General features: G+C 45.9%; 1 protein-coding gene across 4 annotated transcripts in view; it reads left to right on the forward strand.

Annotated features, from left to right (window-relative positions):
• The window catches only part of LOC143355665 (neo-calmodulin), a 113,665-nt gene that overhangs the window by 88,236 nt on the left and 9,247 nt on the right, over positions 1–16,182 (forward strand). For 3 of the 4 annotated variants that reach the window (XM_076790726.1, XM_076790710.1, XM_076790718.1), the window contains 5 exons: positions 3,929–4,174; positions 9,538–9,571; positions 12,868–12,969; positions 15,393–15,528; positions 15,622–15,770. In XM_076790726.1, the coding sequence (XP_076646841.1) occupies positions 3,929–4,174; positions 9,538–9,571; positions 12,868–12,969; positions 15,393–15,528; positions 15,622–15,770 (667 nt within the window). Of the gene's footprint in view, positions 1–3,928; positions 4,175–6,338; positions 6,862–9,537; positions 9,572–12,867; positions 12,970–15,392; positions 15,529–15,621; positions 15,771–16,182 lie in introns of those variants that run through there. The other variant, XM_076790734.1, reaches the window with a different exon arrangement.

Below are 16,182 nucleotides of genomic sequence, written 5' to 3' on the forward strand. Positions count from 1 at the left end.
TTGTCAGTTGCTTGGTAACGATGTTCTCACCTTACAGTATAATCTCGTTCATTTCAATATTAATAGATAATACTTTGTGGCATTAATTTTACGAGAAACATCTTCAATTCCATATTGCCGCTCACCAATGACCACGTCCAACGTGTTAAATGCGATTCGAAATCATCAAGGTATTTAAATATGACTCGAACGGGTTAAGAAAGATAGCAGCCCTATGTTAGAGCTCTTTCCGTCTTCCTCTCTCGCTCTCTGTGTGGATCATCCGACTTTCGAGGAATTCGACGAACGTGTCGCTCGGTTCTCGAAGTATCCTCCTTGGCCTCGATGCCAATGGTTTCCTGCCGGCAGTTTGTATCAACTAACTCGATTTATTCGCCGCCGATAGGCATCCGCGCCGTCGGAATCCGGGACTCGTTTCCAGAGATCCGTATCTGCGTGTGTCCGTTCCACCGATAAAAACGATATTCGATTCGCAGATTCACGGTGCAAAAGGCGAGCGTTGCTCCGCGCGGCCCTTCCCCTTCCTATCGCTAATATACGGAAAAATTCGGGTTAACCAATCGCAACCGGAAACCGGTCGATCCGGAAATTGCAGCCAGTGGATGGCGGTCGTTCCGACCGGTGCCCGTGAACCATTCGCCTCGAATCGGTTTGCCGCTGTCACGCGAAATATTTGCTCGCCGCATGCGAAATTGCCCGGAGCAGTTTGAACAAAAATGCTGACACGAAACATCGCCCGATCCGGACGATTTTTAGAAACGTTATTAGCCGTGGAATACCGGCGGAAATTTGCTCGCCGGTCGCTCAGATCTCGTGCTGATACACAACGAAATTCAACGTATCAGGCTGGAGCATAAAAGTCAATGCATATCTCACAGGCCGGCAAGCCAGGCGGTTTTGCCCAGTTTATACGAATTTTGGTGTCCGGGACAGCCACTTGAGAAGGTTCGAGAGGCTCTCAACAAAGGCACTGCGTGTCCTCTGCTACCAGAACCTCAGGGGTTCGCAGGCCAATGCTAGAGCTTGACGGCTCGTGGTGTGGCGGCACGAAGACAGAATGAACATGCTGTATTTATTTAAAAAGCTATCAACCAGAACTTTTCAGAGTTCGTCGTGGAAATAGATGAGGAATACGTTGTTAAGGAATGTAGACGTTATAACAAACAAAATAACAATTTATTACTACGCTAACAACAAAAAAAAAGAATATCATCTGACAATCTGTGCGGTGAAACAATTCGTCATTATTTATTTAAAAAGCTGTTAACTAGAACATTTCAGAGTTCGTCGTGGTAATAGGTGGAGAATACGTTGTGAAGGAATTTAATCGTTATAACAAACAAAATAACAATTTATTACTATGCTGACAAACCTATCCCCACCTCAGCCGCGCCTGTAGGCCCAATGTTTTGACGTCGAACGTCACACGCTACATAGTATGTGTGACCGCTGTAGCCAATATTTCGAATACAGCCAAAAATGCGTGTGAAACGAGGCCTGCCTCTTCCACTCTGAACCAATCGGCCGCGCATTCGTATTAATACAATGTCACCACTTTGAACCCATATGGAATGGCGTCTTTCCACCCCCTACAATCGCGTAGTAGTGGGCGGTAACAGTTTAATGTCCTTAGCCCACTGCTATAATCCACAGCTTACGTCGAATATCATGGAATTAATCATACGGGAATTTCTTGGTAAAAATAGTATCTATTGTTGTTTTCCGAGTAGGAGGTGCGATATTATGATTTAGTACGAGGAAGTCACTTCCAGGACGTGTTGACCGTGTGTTTTCCTTCGTGTTTTCGTCGGACGGTGGTCATAAAGTAATTAAAACTCGTCGTAGAAACTAATTTTTACGCTAGCCTCATTTTTAGAGTTGACCAACATCTGACCTTGACCGTCATAAAATTGATGGGCTTGGGCTAACCGAACGGTACAACACCTTCTGCTTGCATTATCGCCCTGCGTACCATACCTAAGCAGGTAATTTTGCTTGTAAATCAAAAACACATGTTGCTATTGAGTCATTGGGAAACAATAATGGACAGGTTACCTGAAAGATGGCAACAAGTCCTTACAAATAATGGAAATTATATCATTGAATAATATTGAACACATGTATTTTTATAAACTGATTCAAATGTTTCCTTAAAATACGGCAGAACTTTCCCTCCAACCTAATATATTTTTATAACAGTTTCAAGTAACCAATATTTGCAATTTTTGATGCTCCGTGAATTACGGAATTTTAAACAGGAAGAATCGTAGAATACGACCATATTTTAATAAATTTTTTTACACTTTAACCGGTGGTACAATTTGCAGAACAAAGATGTTTCTAATATATTTTCATTAAGAAATTACATTTGCGTATACAGGGATATAAGGATGTGTGATGTTGTTTCACTATGTAAGTGCCAGGAACGTTTCCTATTTCCTATTTCCTATTTATATATGCATTGACCTTAAGATGGAATACCTACATGTGAAACTGCCGCTGCGGTTCGAATGAAAACCCTGTCACGAGACATCGACGAATTTGGCGATGTTTGGAAACGATGTTAGCGAAGGGATGTGGGTGAGAATTTTCCTATGTGTAGCCCAGGGTTTTAACCGTATTGAGAAAAAAATTTTAACCGAGAATATAAAGTATGAGGATGGGAAAAAAATATTTTATCGGTGCATGCAATATCGCCGCAGTAGTTGGAATGAAAACTTTGCCCTACGTTGTCGAATTCAACAATTTGTAAAAACATTATTAGCAAAGGGATGTCAATGAAAATTGTCATATATGTAGTTTAGCGTTCGGACTATGTCGTAAAAAAGTTGGGACCGGAAATAAAAATTGTTAGGGTGTGAAAAATATTATCAAACTTCCGGCTACCATTTGCGAACTTTACCCAGCAAGGTAAGTTCTGACGACATAATCTCTGATAGGAGCCGCGTTGTAACAGTTAGTATCGATAATAGAACCGAATTAGCCAAGTTTGAAGTAGCATAATCCCCTCGTTCCTCGAGATTGCTGCCCCGTTTGGCAGCTAAGCAGCTACACGAGAGTGGCTAGCACTCCGAGCTGATCACGATGACGTTGCATTGATTCTCTCGATAAACCCGGGCCGGAAAAAAAAACCGGAACAATAGGCTCGGCGGCGCGCGACGAGTAGAATCTCTCGGAGATTACCGAGCATCGTGCTGCGCGGCGTGTCATTAGCGGAGGCCCGTGAACAATGGATCCGCGCGGTGCATCCTCCGACCTCGAAATGTTGACTCAACGCTCGCTCGTAATTAAAGGTATTGTTCGTTCCGCGACCTTAGCAGAAACGAACCTCCGTTCCAGGCCGGCGAAAAAACCGACGGTCCTCTCGTTTGTCCTCCGCTGACGAGAGAGGGACACTTGATTTTTCCCCCGGGGGACCCGTCTCTCTTTCGTTAGTGGATTTTTACCGTCGGCGGGGCAAAAATATCGGGAAAAGCCTCTCCGCGATTAGAGCCCTCGTAACCGAACCCCCTCAGCGAAACGACTAATTACGGGACGGGACCGGAAGATCTCGAAACGATCAACGATCGAGGCTCTTTTCGGTTTGCCCCGCCACGGGATCCGGAACACGCGAAAATTTTGGAACGCGTGATCGAAGCTGGCCCACTTTCGGTAAACAGATTTTCGCAATTCCGCTTGTAGATCCAAACCTCTCTCTAGAGCAGAGAATCGGCCAAAGACGGTAGACCAATTCTTCTTTGCCCGCGATAATAATTATTCGACGATTTATCACGGTGATTATGGCCCAGTGGGAAAAATCGAAAACTGTTTCGCCTATCAAAGTGATTCAAATTCGGGCACGAAGCGGGGATTAAGTGGACGAGACGGAAATAGATGGGTTATGATGAGAATTTGTTCTAACCGAGGTTCTTTTCGTTTCCGATGACAGGCTCGCAACAAGCCAGCGGATGGAGTCGGACACGTGAACCAGAAGGGCTCGACGGGACAGAAGGCGCCGCTGGCTGCCGGACAAAAGGTCGCACCTGGCGCAAAGGGATCTCAAAAGCCGGCACAGAAGCCTTCCGCTCAAAAGGGACAGGTTAAAGTCACGCCGAAAGCGGTTTCCGTCAAGAGCGGCAAGAACAAGAAGAAGGGACAAAGGCAGCAGTACGATCTCATCGTTACCATCAACTTGGTGAGTCCTGTTCTTGAGTAGAAACAGCCGCGAGTGGTCAGACACTCGACGAGTCAGAAAAGAGTACGACGAAACGCCTTCTGCTAGCTTAACTCGGCTGAACAATAAACTTCTAGCCTTCCAATTAGGGCAAAAAGTCGTGTAAATATTGCTTAAATATTTGTATACAATTAATACGTACACACTGACGTTCAAACGTGTGTGGACAGTTGCCATTTCTTGTGAATATATAATTTAAAGTGATCTTATCGAACGATGTTTATTATTAAATATCTTTGATGAATATACGTATATCTGGTATTAAATTCTTTAAATGTTTCAAATGCATTAAATAATTGAAGGACATTATATTAGCATTTTCAACCATTATTCAAGTGTCTACATTCTTTTGAGCGGTAGTGCATTTAATCCATGTTCACTTTTATCTGTTTAACACAGTCACGATTGTATATTTATCGATCTAATCGAGTCCTCATTTTGTTAGACAATTTTATACGCTTAACATTGAAAGTACCGAGCCCCCCAAAATATTTCAGATTTTATTACAATTCGTGATGTTATAGAAATATTTTATTGCGAAATTTTTTAGTGTACTTCCTCATTTAAGTTAGCATGAGTTAAAGAATAAAATTCAATCCTGTTATTAATCTGAAGGAGTATACGTTAGCCTCGTTTAGGGCTCGGTGTTTCTAGTGTTAAACAAGTGTAAGAAAATTGCAAGGCTCGATCTAGGAGCGTAGCAGGTTTGAGCCAAGGGAGAAGATCCGATAGCTGAATCATCGAAGTTGATTGATGCGTATCGACAAAATTATGAAAAACGTTGCTAATGCGTGCTAATCCGACGGTCGACGCGTCTGCACTACCGACCAGAAGTAGAAGCGGCCGGCAGTGGTCAGACGGCCGGCGTCCATCCATCAGATGGTAGCACCGTTCTGAGGGAGATTTATGCGCGCAGTGGCGTCCTAATATCTTGTTCTACACGCGAATCGATGTCCATTGTAATCGAGCATCCAATTGTAGACGATCTTCCACTTAACCCACGCGCGATTGTCGCAACCAAAGATTAATTCACTGACGTAAGAACCGGCGCGATTCCGTTCGATTCGATCGGAGGCAGATTAACTCTCTCTCTCTCTCTATCTATCTATCTCTCTATCTGTGTATCAAGATCGAGAATCGGTGATTCCGTGACAAGCACGGCTAAGCGGGTCAGGATGGCCGTGATTTTTCGACGGAAATAGCCTCAGACTCCTTCGCCATCCCGTCGAGGAGAATCGATGCTCGAAGGAAAACAAACACTCCTCTACCACAGCCGATCCACCGAGTTAGTCTCGCTGATGGTTGCTCGTAATCCTGAGGAACAATCGGGAGAAGGATCGTTGCACGATCAACGAAATCGGGCAAGATCAATGACACGGATTCACACTTTCGCTGATAGGAGGCCGTGACCTACTCGACCTAGGCGTTTGTCCTCGTGGTTAAAACTGGATCTGCTAGGTAGATATTTTTCTTGGAGAGCATTTTCAGTGAAATGGGAAAATGCATGACATATTCGTCGAGGGATTTATCCAACTTGAGAACATTTTTAATAGTACGTTCGTCCTCCACCTGACTTCCTTAACACTTTCAATGCCGTGTCTTCCAGGAATGGTAGACGCAATTATTCAACTAAATTTGCAACTGTCGATAGTATCATTCCATGCCATAAGGATTAGCCTTCGGGTGTCCGGTCGCTTCTGAGCGCCGGTGACAATCTCGCGGTTCAAAAAACTCGACTCTACCTGGCACGGGAATCCCGTTCCAATTAGCGATGCGACGATAAGATCGCCTAAAGTTAGAGCGGCTAGGGTATTCGCGTCGGTGGCACGATCGGTGGACGGCGGTCATCGTGGTCTCCGGAATTTGTCATCGAGGTACGGTCGCTGAAGTGACCGGTAAGCTTTGGCAGAGTTGTGCTGCCATTAACGACAAGAAGACAGATAGAGCCAGATGAGAAAAAAGACAGGCGATCCGCGCGCGGTAAATAAAGAAGGGATCGTCGGCCAATAGTCGAAGAAGACAGGTTAAAAACAGCCGAAGGTTGTCTAAAGATTCACGGCCGCTTTGGTCAATATGCGTCGCGTTGAAAAAACAAAAGGCCGAGAAAGCTGTCCCGAAGAGCGGTGGCCTAATCCCCACTTTGCGAGCCCGCGACAGAGGAGGGGTCTTCGACTTTGCCCGGGGGCAATTGCCGCGTGAAAATCATTTGTTTCGTGTGCAGTCCCGAATGCCGGTTGACGGGACACGAGGGAATCCGTTGTGAACACGCGTTACCCTAATCCCCGCGAATTGAAGTGAACCGAGGTGGGGGGGGGGGGAGGAATCAGAATGACCGGTCAAGACGCGTCGAACGGCCTGGCCTGGTCGCAAACAACCAGTGACGTTGCCGCTGACCGGTCCATAAATATTATTTGTGTGTCGGTGGTGTTGTCGCGACGCTGCGTTTGACGGTCGACGAGCTTCGGCGAACGGATATCCGTCTATCGAAGACATCGAGGCTCGCTGGGGTGCAGAGCGTGACTGATCGGTGAACACAGTGGAACACAGTGACGCACGAGATGACAGACACCGAGAAGAAGTACACGACCGCCTATGGGAAGCTGCGCAGGCTGACAAGCACCATAGACTGCGAGATCCGTCAAAGAAGCGTGAGCAAGCCAATTTACCCGCGATTCGAACAGACAGCACGGAAAACCGATTCGCCGTTCCACCAGATTACAATTCTTGCATTTTAGTCGAGCAGTCGTCCTCTTCCTCTTCCTCTTCGTCTTCTTCTTCTTCTTCTTCTTCTTCTTCTCCGCTTTCGGATCGGAATTCAAAGAGATCGCGCGGCTAATGTATAAATGCGACGCAGACAGACGGACACTGGCAAAGTCCCGGCCGACTTTTCGCGAGATTATGCGAGTCTCCTCTACCCGCTGAAACGCCGGGAAACTACGTGACCCAGTTGAATACCAACTCCCGCGTCGACTTCCGTGGAACCATCGAACCAAGAGGCTCGACTCCGAGACAGATACGACAGGCAGCCTCCTGTCCCTTTCCCACAGGGCTCACGATTATATCCGCGAATACTTCTCGGGACGTAATCCGCGAAAGTCAGTCGTCCACGAGGGGCACGACGACGTGGAAAAGTGGCTCGTCGATTAGGGACGTTTTCCTTGAGATGGTTCGCCGAGGTTCTCGGAACCTCGTTCGATCAAATAGTGCTACTGTGCGACGACGTACTCGGGGCATTGATTACGCGTGTCGGTTGTTTAGTCTGCTTTCCGTTGTTGTTTCTGCGGAGATTTGAAAATTGGGAAAGTAGGGGAAAGAGGAGGTTGCTAAGTAAAGAGCTGATGTTTTGTTCTTATGGCTGTGGTTAGTTCTGACGTATGTTCGAATGACTATTATACCTTGCTCGTTCATCGTCTATTTGAGGAGATAAAGTTCGACAAATGTTCAGCGTTCAATGAAAATTGCTACGAGGCCCACAGTATTAACCCTTTGCGGTCGTATTAAGTTTATAGATAGGCGTCATGTTGCTCGGAATTAATTTTCGTTGAACGAACAGTAATACATAATATGGAAGATTATAAAGGAAAAACAACATTTATTAATTCTTTTTTAAACGTTAGATATATGTAACACAATAATATGTGTTAATTTTATGTTATGTAAAAACTGATTTTATATTTTTCTTGTCAACTTAATATAATATAAGATCAATATGGTTCTTTACTGTGGTGGCTGAAAGTAGACATACGACCGGAAAGGGTCAATTTGGAAGCGTTTTCCGATTTTCTAGCATTTTTCGTGGAAACTCCGTTCTAGTCGTTTCGTCCACGTTTGTTATAGACTCGATGTGTGCAACGAATCTGTTATTATTATTATCTCGCCGGTCGTATAGCATCGGAGAGGCTTAACAGGCAATTGGCCAAGGGTCGAGTGAATGGCGGACCGACTGATAGACGAGCATCATCGCTCGCTAACGAATGAAATCGAGTGTCGGAGAGGAATCCTTCGGTGTTCCATTTCCGACGAGCTTCTGAACGATCTTCCAAATTTCTTAACCACTTGAACTACAATTTCTTACATCCACGACAATTACAACTTAGTCGTTCACAATTTTCTGTTCATCGTATGATTACATTACTTTCGATGCCCGAAGAAACTTAATGATATGACTAGACTGCGGATTTTATGCGTTTAAAAAAACATTAAGACGATTTAAGAACATCCGTGTGATAATTTCAATTTATCCAAATAGTTAAAGATGGAAAGAAATTTTCATATGGTATCTGTGCGCCTTGCAATTGACGAAGAAAATTTTGCATAAAGATCCGCAGTCTAATAACGACTGTAAGATACAGATTTAACGAGAGAGAGAAAGAGAGAGAGAGAAAGAGAGAGAGAGAGAGAGAGAGAGAGAGAGAGAGAGAGAGAGAGAGAGAGAGAGGGTCTCAACGCTGCAAGACAAGGTGTGAAGCAACATCGTCTTCGAGCAGCTTCCGCGTGCAATATCTTCGGGCTCCATGAAAGCGGGGCCTGATAACGGCTGGGTGGACAGCTGATAAATCAACGTCCCTGTAATCGCGTTACCGGCATATGTTCCTTAATCCTTCCGTCTACTAATGCTGATTTAACAATGTCGGTTCCCGCCCGCGTGTAGGAAGCGGATAAGCCGGCGTTGCTATTACGCCGCCTCGAACAATTTGCAAGTTAGAACACGATCGTTAATTCTGCCAATTTCTGCGTGTGTATTCGTACGCGTTACAGAGAGAGAGAGAGAGAGAGCCGAAAGAGCCGAGATATCCGGAGGTTTGTGTGTGTTTGATTAAACACGCTGGCCAGGGGCGGCATCGAACCGGAGTCATATTAATTAACTCGCCGTCTAGCCTCTCGTTTGGGGGCGGCGGCAGACGTTCCTCGAATTCCGTCGGCGAATTCCGTTTTCATTCGGATAAGTGAACACAGAGCGGAACAAAAGGAAAAGACCGAAATGATTAATCGGCCGGCAATTATCGAACAAGGAGAATACGATCGAGTGGTTAATTTGATCGAATTAATGAGATTTCGGCCGCGGAATTGGCAGCGTTGCGCAAACAGGCCGCGTCCGGCGCGTGCCGCCGCGCATATTCCATTTTTAATGAGATGCTACTGCAACGCCTCCGAGCGCGATAACAATTTAACGAAATCACGAGGCGCGTTAACAAACAGCTCTCTCTCTCTTTCTCTCTCTCTCTCTCTCTCTCTCTCTCTCTCTCTCTCTCTCTCTCTCTCTTCTTTTTCCTATCTAATCTAGTTCCTGAACTCATGTCCGACGTTCTCTGCTTTTTTTTCAGTCCGAGTATGGGCTCACCGAGGATCAAGTGGCCGGTAAGTCTGAAATTCAAACCGCCATTCAACGTTGCTCGCGCTCGCGGAGACTTAACGACCGACATCTTACTCGCTAACGAATATGAACTCTCCTCTCTCCACGGTTTCGTAAATTAGAGGCGAGTGGCTCGCGATTTTCGACGCAATGCCGTAAAACTCCCTAATTGACCCGCTCCGAGCCCGATCCGTTCTGCTGACACGAGCGTTTCTTCTCCTCGATCATCGCGCCCCCGTTAACCCTTCTGTCAACTAATTTTCTGCGATGCTCGGCAACGTTATAATCATTGTACTGCGTCGTTACAATTCATATTTTCATATCCCAAGCGCAGATTAATTTGCTAACAAGAACACGCCGAGAATGATCGACTGCGGATTCTATGCGTTTACAAGAAATGAGGAACAGTAGAAGGTTAAAATGATTGAAAGGAGAAATCAATTTTTATTTAGTTCCAGTACCTTGTCATCGATACCAGCTCACGAAGTTCTCAGTATTTCGTCTCGAAAAAAATATATTCCATGCTTCAATTGGTGGTAAATACGTGTGCAAAAGACCAACGCAAAACAGTCTCCTGATTTCTCTAAAGAAAATCTCAGAGATCTAATTCAGATCACTCACTGTAGAATTTCGTGAAACTTTCGAAGAGCGTTCCCCCTAAATCCCGGCATAAACCATTTTCGCATCGCCGAAATCATCGCGATCGCGGCTTACGGCACTTTTCCGCGAAAATCCGTGGTACTCTGTTAACCTCCTCGAGGATGGGTCGTGTTTAAATATTCCTCGCGCACGTGGATCCCGCGAAAAGGTCGTCCAATTTGCTTAAGTGGCTTTATGTAAGGACCCGGGCTACCGGAACGAACATGTTGCATAAAACATCGTGTTTCCGCCGGTCTCACGTGACCGCGATCATTGGCCTTGTCGGGAGCCTATCTCATTCTCTGTCCCCATCTCTCTGTCCGAGTGCGTGTAGAATCATTTAGAGCATCGTCGAGAACGAGAGTTCTCGCGATGGCACGCGACCAGAGATCGCCGATTGCTCGAGAGAGATACTGCTCGCTCGTTTATGCACGTTAAATGCATCGTCGGATGTTTACGAGATGATAAACGCAGCCCAGGCCTATGCGGCGCCAGATACGATCAAACGGCGTCGTCGAAAAACTACGTCTCGCAACGATCCGCGTCCATTAAGCGAAAGTTTGCACGCGAAACGTCGTTCGGCTTCGGAACTTCAGCCGGCACGTCGAATTATTCGCGCGCGTTTCTCATGCTTCCCTCGACAATCGTGAAATTTTATTGTTCTCGAGCTGCAAGAACAAAGAGCCTGTTGCTCGGAACGCCGCACGCGTGTGCAGACTTCGGCCATTGCAATGGGAACCTTCACGCGACCATCAGACATCCCAGAGTACCCTAACAGGTTCAAAGTGTCTGTATCGCAACTCTATGCACTCTCGTCCAACCCCCGCACTATTCCTCGGAATAAACCTTCACCAATTTACTGTTTTTCTGTATACTAAAATTGATCTCTTTCTGTCTGCGTCGTGAGACGTACTTCTCTAAACGGTGAGGTTACAAGTGAAACATAATTTCTTGATTCAAAGCGTAGAACAAAAATATTTCCTCTTTCGTGCAACTGCGAGGAGCGTGTGAGGGTTAAAGTACAAATCGCTGCAGACCCTTTCGTGCAGCCATTGCCGAGGAATGCACGAGAGCCTGCTAGCAGGCAGGAGAGCGCACGAGTCTGTCTCTGGGCCATTTTTGAGGAGCAATGCCGTTTTATCGTGGCCGAGGTTTGGAAAGGGGCCGGCACGTGGATGAAATATCGCGGTGGAAAACGATAATTTGCGTGTCCCGCAACGATGTATCCTTCCGCGGGGGCGGCGTCCCGTCCTGCGCGTAATTAAACGGCGGCGGGGCCGAGATTCAAGCGTGTCCATCGAGGAGAACGGACGTCTCGTAATAGACCGGCGGGTCTCGTGAACTTTCGAGTGCTCCCCTTTTCCCAGCGAGAACCGGTGTCGGACATCCTGAAAATTTATAACGCGCCGTATCCCGCGGGATTCTGTCGCGGCTGGCTTGTTGCCCGCAAGCGTCCCGCGATCGCCGAGCTACTCGGTTATATAGCTTCTCGCGGAGCCGGCAACACGCTTACAGACACGTAAACAGACATACGGACACGTATAGATACGTACAGACACGTACAGACACATTTAGACGCGTACAAACACATACCGAAACACTCGGAACCATACAAACGCACGCTGAAAAATTCAGAGACATGCAGACTCGCATACAGATACGCATAGACGCGCGCGCACACGGGCACGCGTTACTCCGCATGATTAATAGACATCTAAATCCACGGATTCTCGACAAAGCGCGGTCGCCGGGCAGAGGCGTTGTGTATCGTTCTATTGCCAAATTTCCGACGTACTTTTTCCCCGGTTCGTTATTTATGGCTCGGTCGGGGAGAGCGATCTCTGGAATTTCTAGAGCGACTGCATCACGGGAAACGCACGGTGTCTCCGTGCTCGAGACGGACGGAGAAGCAGAGAGGAGAAGTTATTTTGGTGGTCGGCACCGGGAGAAACGAGACGCGTTTCCGAGGCGAAAAAGCGCGACGATATCGGTCGCGATTCCTCTCAATCGACTCTTCATTGTTGATCAATGGAGTCTATTGAAACGAGGCAGTGACGCCTTCGGAACTGGCATGGGCAAGAAACGTGCTCCCCCGGGGGCAAGTGAAGTCAAACGAAGAGTCTCCTGATCTTGCGATACGAAATTGTTTGTCTTCCTAGTTGTGTGTCGGCTGCTCCGAGAGGGGCGTGGCTTCGCGGCACTCGGTTCTAACGAATCTTGAAAAGTGCCCCTTGGGAGAATCTGTCCACAGATTGAACGTAAAGTGTCCTGAGGAGACGTAGTTTTCATTTCTTTCGACTTTGTCAAAGCTTCGATAGTGCCTCACGGGACGATCTGTGTAGACACCTAGCGCACTGCGCCTCGAGGGGGTGTGGCTTCGTTGCTCTTAATTCTGACAGAGCCCGGACAACACTTCGTAAGGCAATCCGTGCTCACGTCCGCTCTAGAATGCTCTGAACGGTCCTCTCATTTCGTTAAATTTCGACGAAGCCAGCACAATTCTCCTTGGGAAAATCTGAGCCCCCATCGCTGAAGGAGTGTCTGAAATGCCCTCCGAGCTGCATAATGTGAAAGCGGGGTTCCAGAGGGAAATTGTTGCCCGTGCCTGTTTCGAATGCGATCATCATCGCGTACAAATGGTAGAGAGATTTTCTGGTTGCAGAATTCAAAGAGGCGTTCATGCTGTTCGACAAGGACGAGGACGGCACCATCACGATGGCGGAACTCGGCGTGGTCATGCGATCTCTGGGACAGAGGCCGTCGGGTAAGTGGTACCTTGAATCATCCGTGGAACCGGTGATACACGCGGAAAGAACGGATACCGACCGCGTGTGTTACATCGTGGAACGCGATCTGGCCGCAAGCCACGAGCTGACGAAAGCTGTCCGCGCGCTCGCGCAAACCACCGAAGACTATAATGTTCGGCTGTATCGTCCAGAAACTCGTTCATGAAGTTCCACAATAGTCGAAGGACGAGCTCGACTCCAGATTCGAGCCAGCTGTTTCGACATTTTTCTTTTAATAAGAATCGAGTCGGTGAACTCTAACCCTTCGCACTCAACTTATTCAGTCTCTTACAATCCCGTAAAGGTCAGCAATTCAGATCTCCAGACAGTGGATTTCTATGCAAAATAAAAGCTGTCTTCATCGTAAAGAACAACAGTTCAATAAAAATGTGTTCCATTCCACATATTCGGTTTTCTCGTGAATCCATAGAAACTGCAGTTTGGGGATCTCTCTTCCGAGCGATTGCGAACAGAATCAATCAAATTTCGCACCCTATCACATTTAAATAGAGTAATTATTTATCGCACTCAATGCCTCCGAATGCTTAATTTTTGTAGTCGCTGAGTCCGTCGATACATACACAGGGTGTTCGCGATAATTTGTAGCAGCGTTTTTTTCGTGAAAGGTAAACATTAGAAAAAAACCGAAGAGCAGGTAGTTGTAGTATATTTTACTAGCAATATGATACCGTATCTCAATTTCTTGTATTTTGAATATTTTTCTAGAAACACCTTGTAACCCTGCACTTGTAACCCTGAAGACCATAGTGTACTACATGGTTAAACTCGTCTCAATGTCCGTTTTCACGCAAACAAATATATAGCATTTCATTTTTAAAAAACGATGGTCACCTTTGTTTCTAAAAAAATATTAAAAATACAAAAAATTGAGATAATCTATCATACTGCTAGTAAAGTATCCTACAACTACCTCCTCTTCGGTTTTTTTCTAATGTTTACCTTTTACGGAAAAAGACAATGGTACAAATTATCGCGAACACCCTGTATAATTACTTCTGGCTCTGAATATCTCCGAATGCGGAGAATTAATTAAATAAATTGCTTTGATTTCGGTTAATTTTTGCCGGTCGCCGAGAACCATGTCGTACTGTAACCATGTGACGGCTCCGAAGTAATCTAGCTAAATGAAATCTCAGAGTCTAGGACGACGACGCGGAACGTCCAACTTCGAAACTCTTTATTAACAGAGAAGTTAACGCCATCATTCGGGTGCAAGTTAGCTTCCTCGGTAGTTGGAAATGGAATTTCCGAGGCGGCGGTAGGGTCGAATTAACGAAAAGTTCGAATCGAAACGCGAACGCGGCGTCGGCCGAGAGAAGCGTCTCGCTAAATGAATGTCTCGGTTTTCTAAGGCACGGGGAAGCGTGGGAGAGAGGGGGAGAGATAGAGAGGGAGAGAGAGGGAGGGGGAGGGAGAGAGAGAGAGAGAGCTGAACGCCGGAATCCCCGAAACTAGGCTGTGACAAGAGCTTAGGGAAAATTAACTTCGGGAGCGATTCCGTGGGGTAGAAACTGTGACGGCTAGGCGCACGTGCAAACGTTGGTAATTAACTGCATGTCGGGCCTCTTCTGTCCTCGCCCCGAGGGGATGTACCGGGGAATTAAATGTCTCCCATGGAACGACGTCGAGACAGTACGTGTGCATTACGCCGGGGCAAATTAGAAAAACGACACAAAGAGAGAGCCAGAGGATCGTTTAAACCGGAGATCGAAATAAACAGTTATCTTCCGTTTCTAGAAAAATGATCGGCCTCGTTTCGGTTAAACCCTGTCCTGCCGAGAATTAATGTTAATCCTTTCCTTTCGAACCACAGCTCTGTTCTATTGTTATTCATATTCAAGCATTGAATTAAACTTAGACACACAGTAAAAAAGTTTTGTTTCTTTTAAGAACTATCCCAGTCTACGGTAAAATTATATTTTTTTCGTGTAACAGTGAACCTACTGCGGTCGAATGGCCTGTTTCAAATTTTTGGATTATTCAAATTATAAAAATTCCTTACCCCAAAAATTAATTTCTCCGATAATTTTAGTGCTGCCATTTTTATAAGGCTACATTTACCAGATACTGGAGGTAAGCGTAGCAGACAAATATTGACTTACGCTGCTGTTTGCATTAAACTCGATCATTATAGCTGTGAGGGAGCATACTAAAGGGCTAAGAAAACATCTGTCCCTGTTTCAGAAGACATTTATTTTTATATGGAAAGGTCCTCCGTCTGTTCTCGAGAGAACTTATACTGTAACAACCTTCTTCGAAAAGGTTCGTTTCGAAAAGAACCCAATAGAAGGCTTGTAACTCGATCTCTGGTTTAAATCGACTGGAAAAATTGCAATTTCTCGTTCTTTGTACGAATGGGTAATGGATCGATCGATTTCAGAGACGGAATTACGAGACATGGTGAACGAGGTGGATCAAGATGGCAACGGGACCATCGAGTTCAACGAGTTCCTGCAGATGATGTCGAAGAAGATGAAAGGCGCAGATGGTGAAGACGAGCTGCGCGAGGCATTTAGGTATATATATATACATATTATGTTGCTTTTACCGCTGCCGTTTATTTTAGCGGTGACGATCTCTGACGTTAACGAGGCGCTTGTGACACTCAGGGTATTCGACAAGAACAACGACGGCATGATCTCATCGAAAGAGCTGCGACACGTGATGACGAACCTTGGGGAGAAACTCTCCGAGGAGGAGGTCGACGACATGATCAAGGAAGCGGATCTGGATGGTGATGGGATGGTGAACTACGAAGGTGATTGTTCTCTTTGATCAAGCCCTTAAAAGTTCTATTCACCCCTTGACGTACAAAGACGTCTCAGATACGTCGTGTGTTTCTTATACCATTGTACACATTGGATATAATATAGTTTTGGTATGACATAGTTTAATATTAACAAATATTACCAGAAACATGTTTACTATGCTCCCACGAACATATTTGCTTTCAACTTTTGTACGAAAATTCATTGTTAAACTCACAAAAAAGTTATCTCTGGCCACGTTGAATTTCATTTAATTGCGCATGCCAATTTAATTCCGATTACACTTTATTTGATTACGATACGAGGTACAGTGATTGCTCTATATATGTCACCAAGACCTGGTTGATAAATGTCGCGGAATTATCCCCACTACCGCGGGGTACACCCCGTGAGGGGCAATGA

The sequence above is a fragment of the Halictus rubicundus genome, chromosome 1 (genome assembly GCF_050948215.1).
Source record: "Halictus rubicundus isolate RS-2024b chromosome 1, iyHalRubi1_principal, whole genome shotgun sequence".
Lineage (NCBI taxonomy): Eukaryota > Metazoa > Arthropoda > Insecta > Hymenoptera > Halictidae > Halictus > Halictus rubicundus.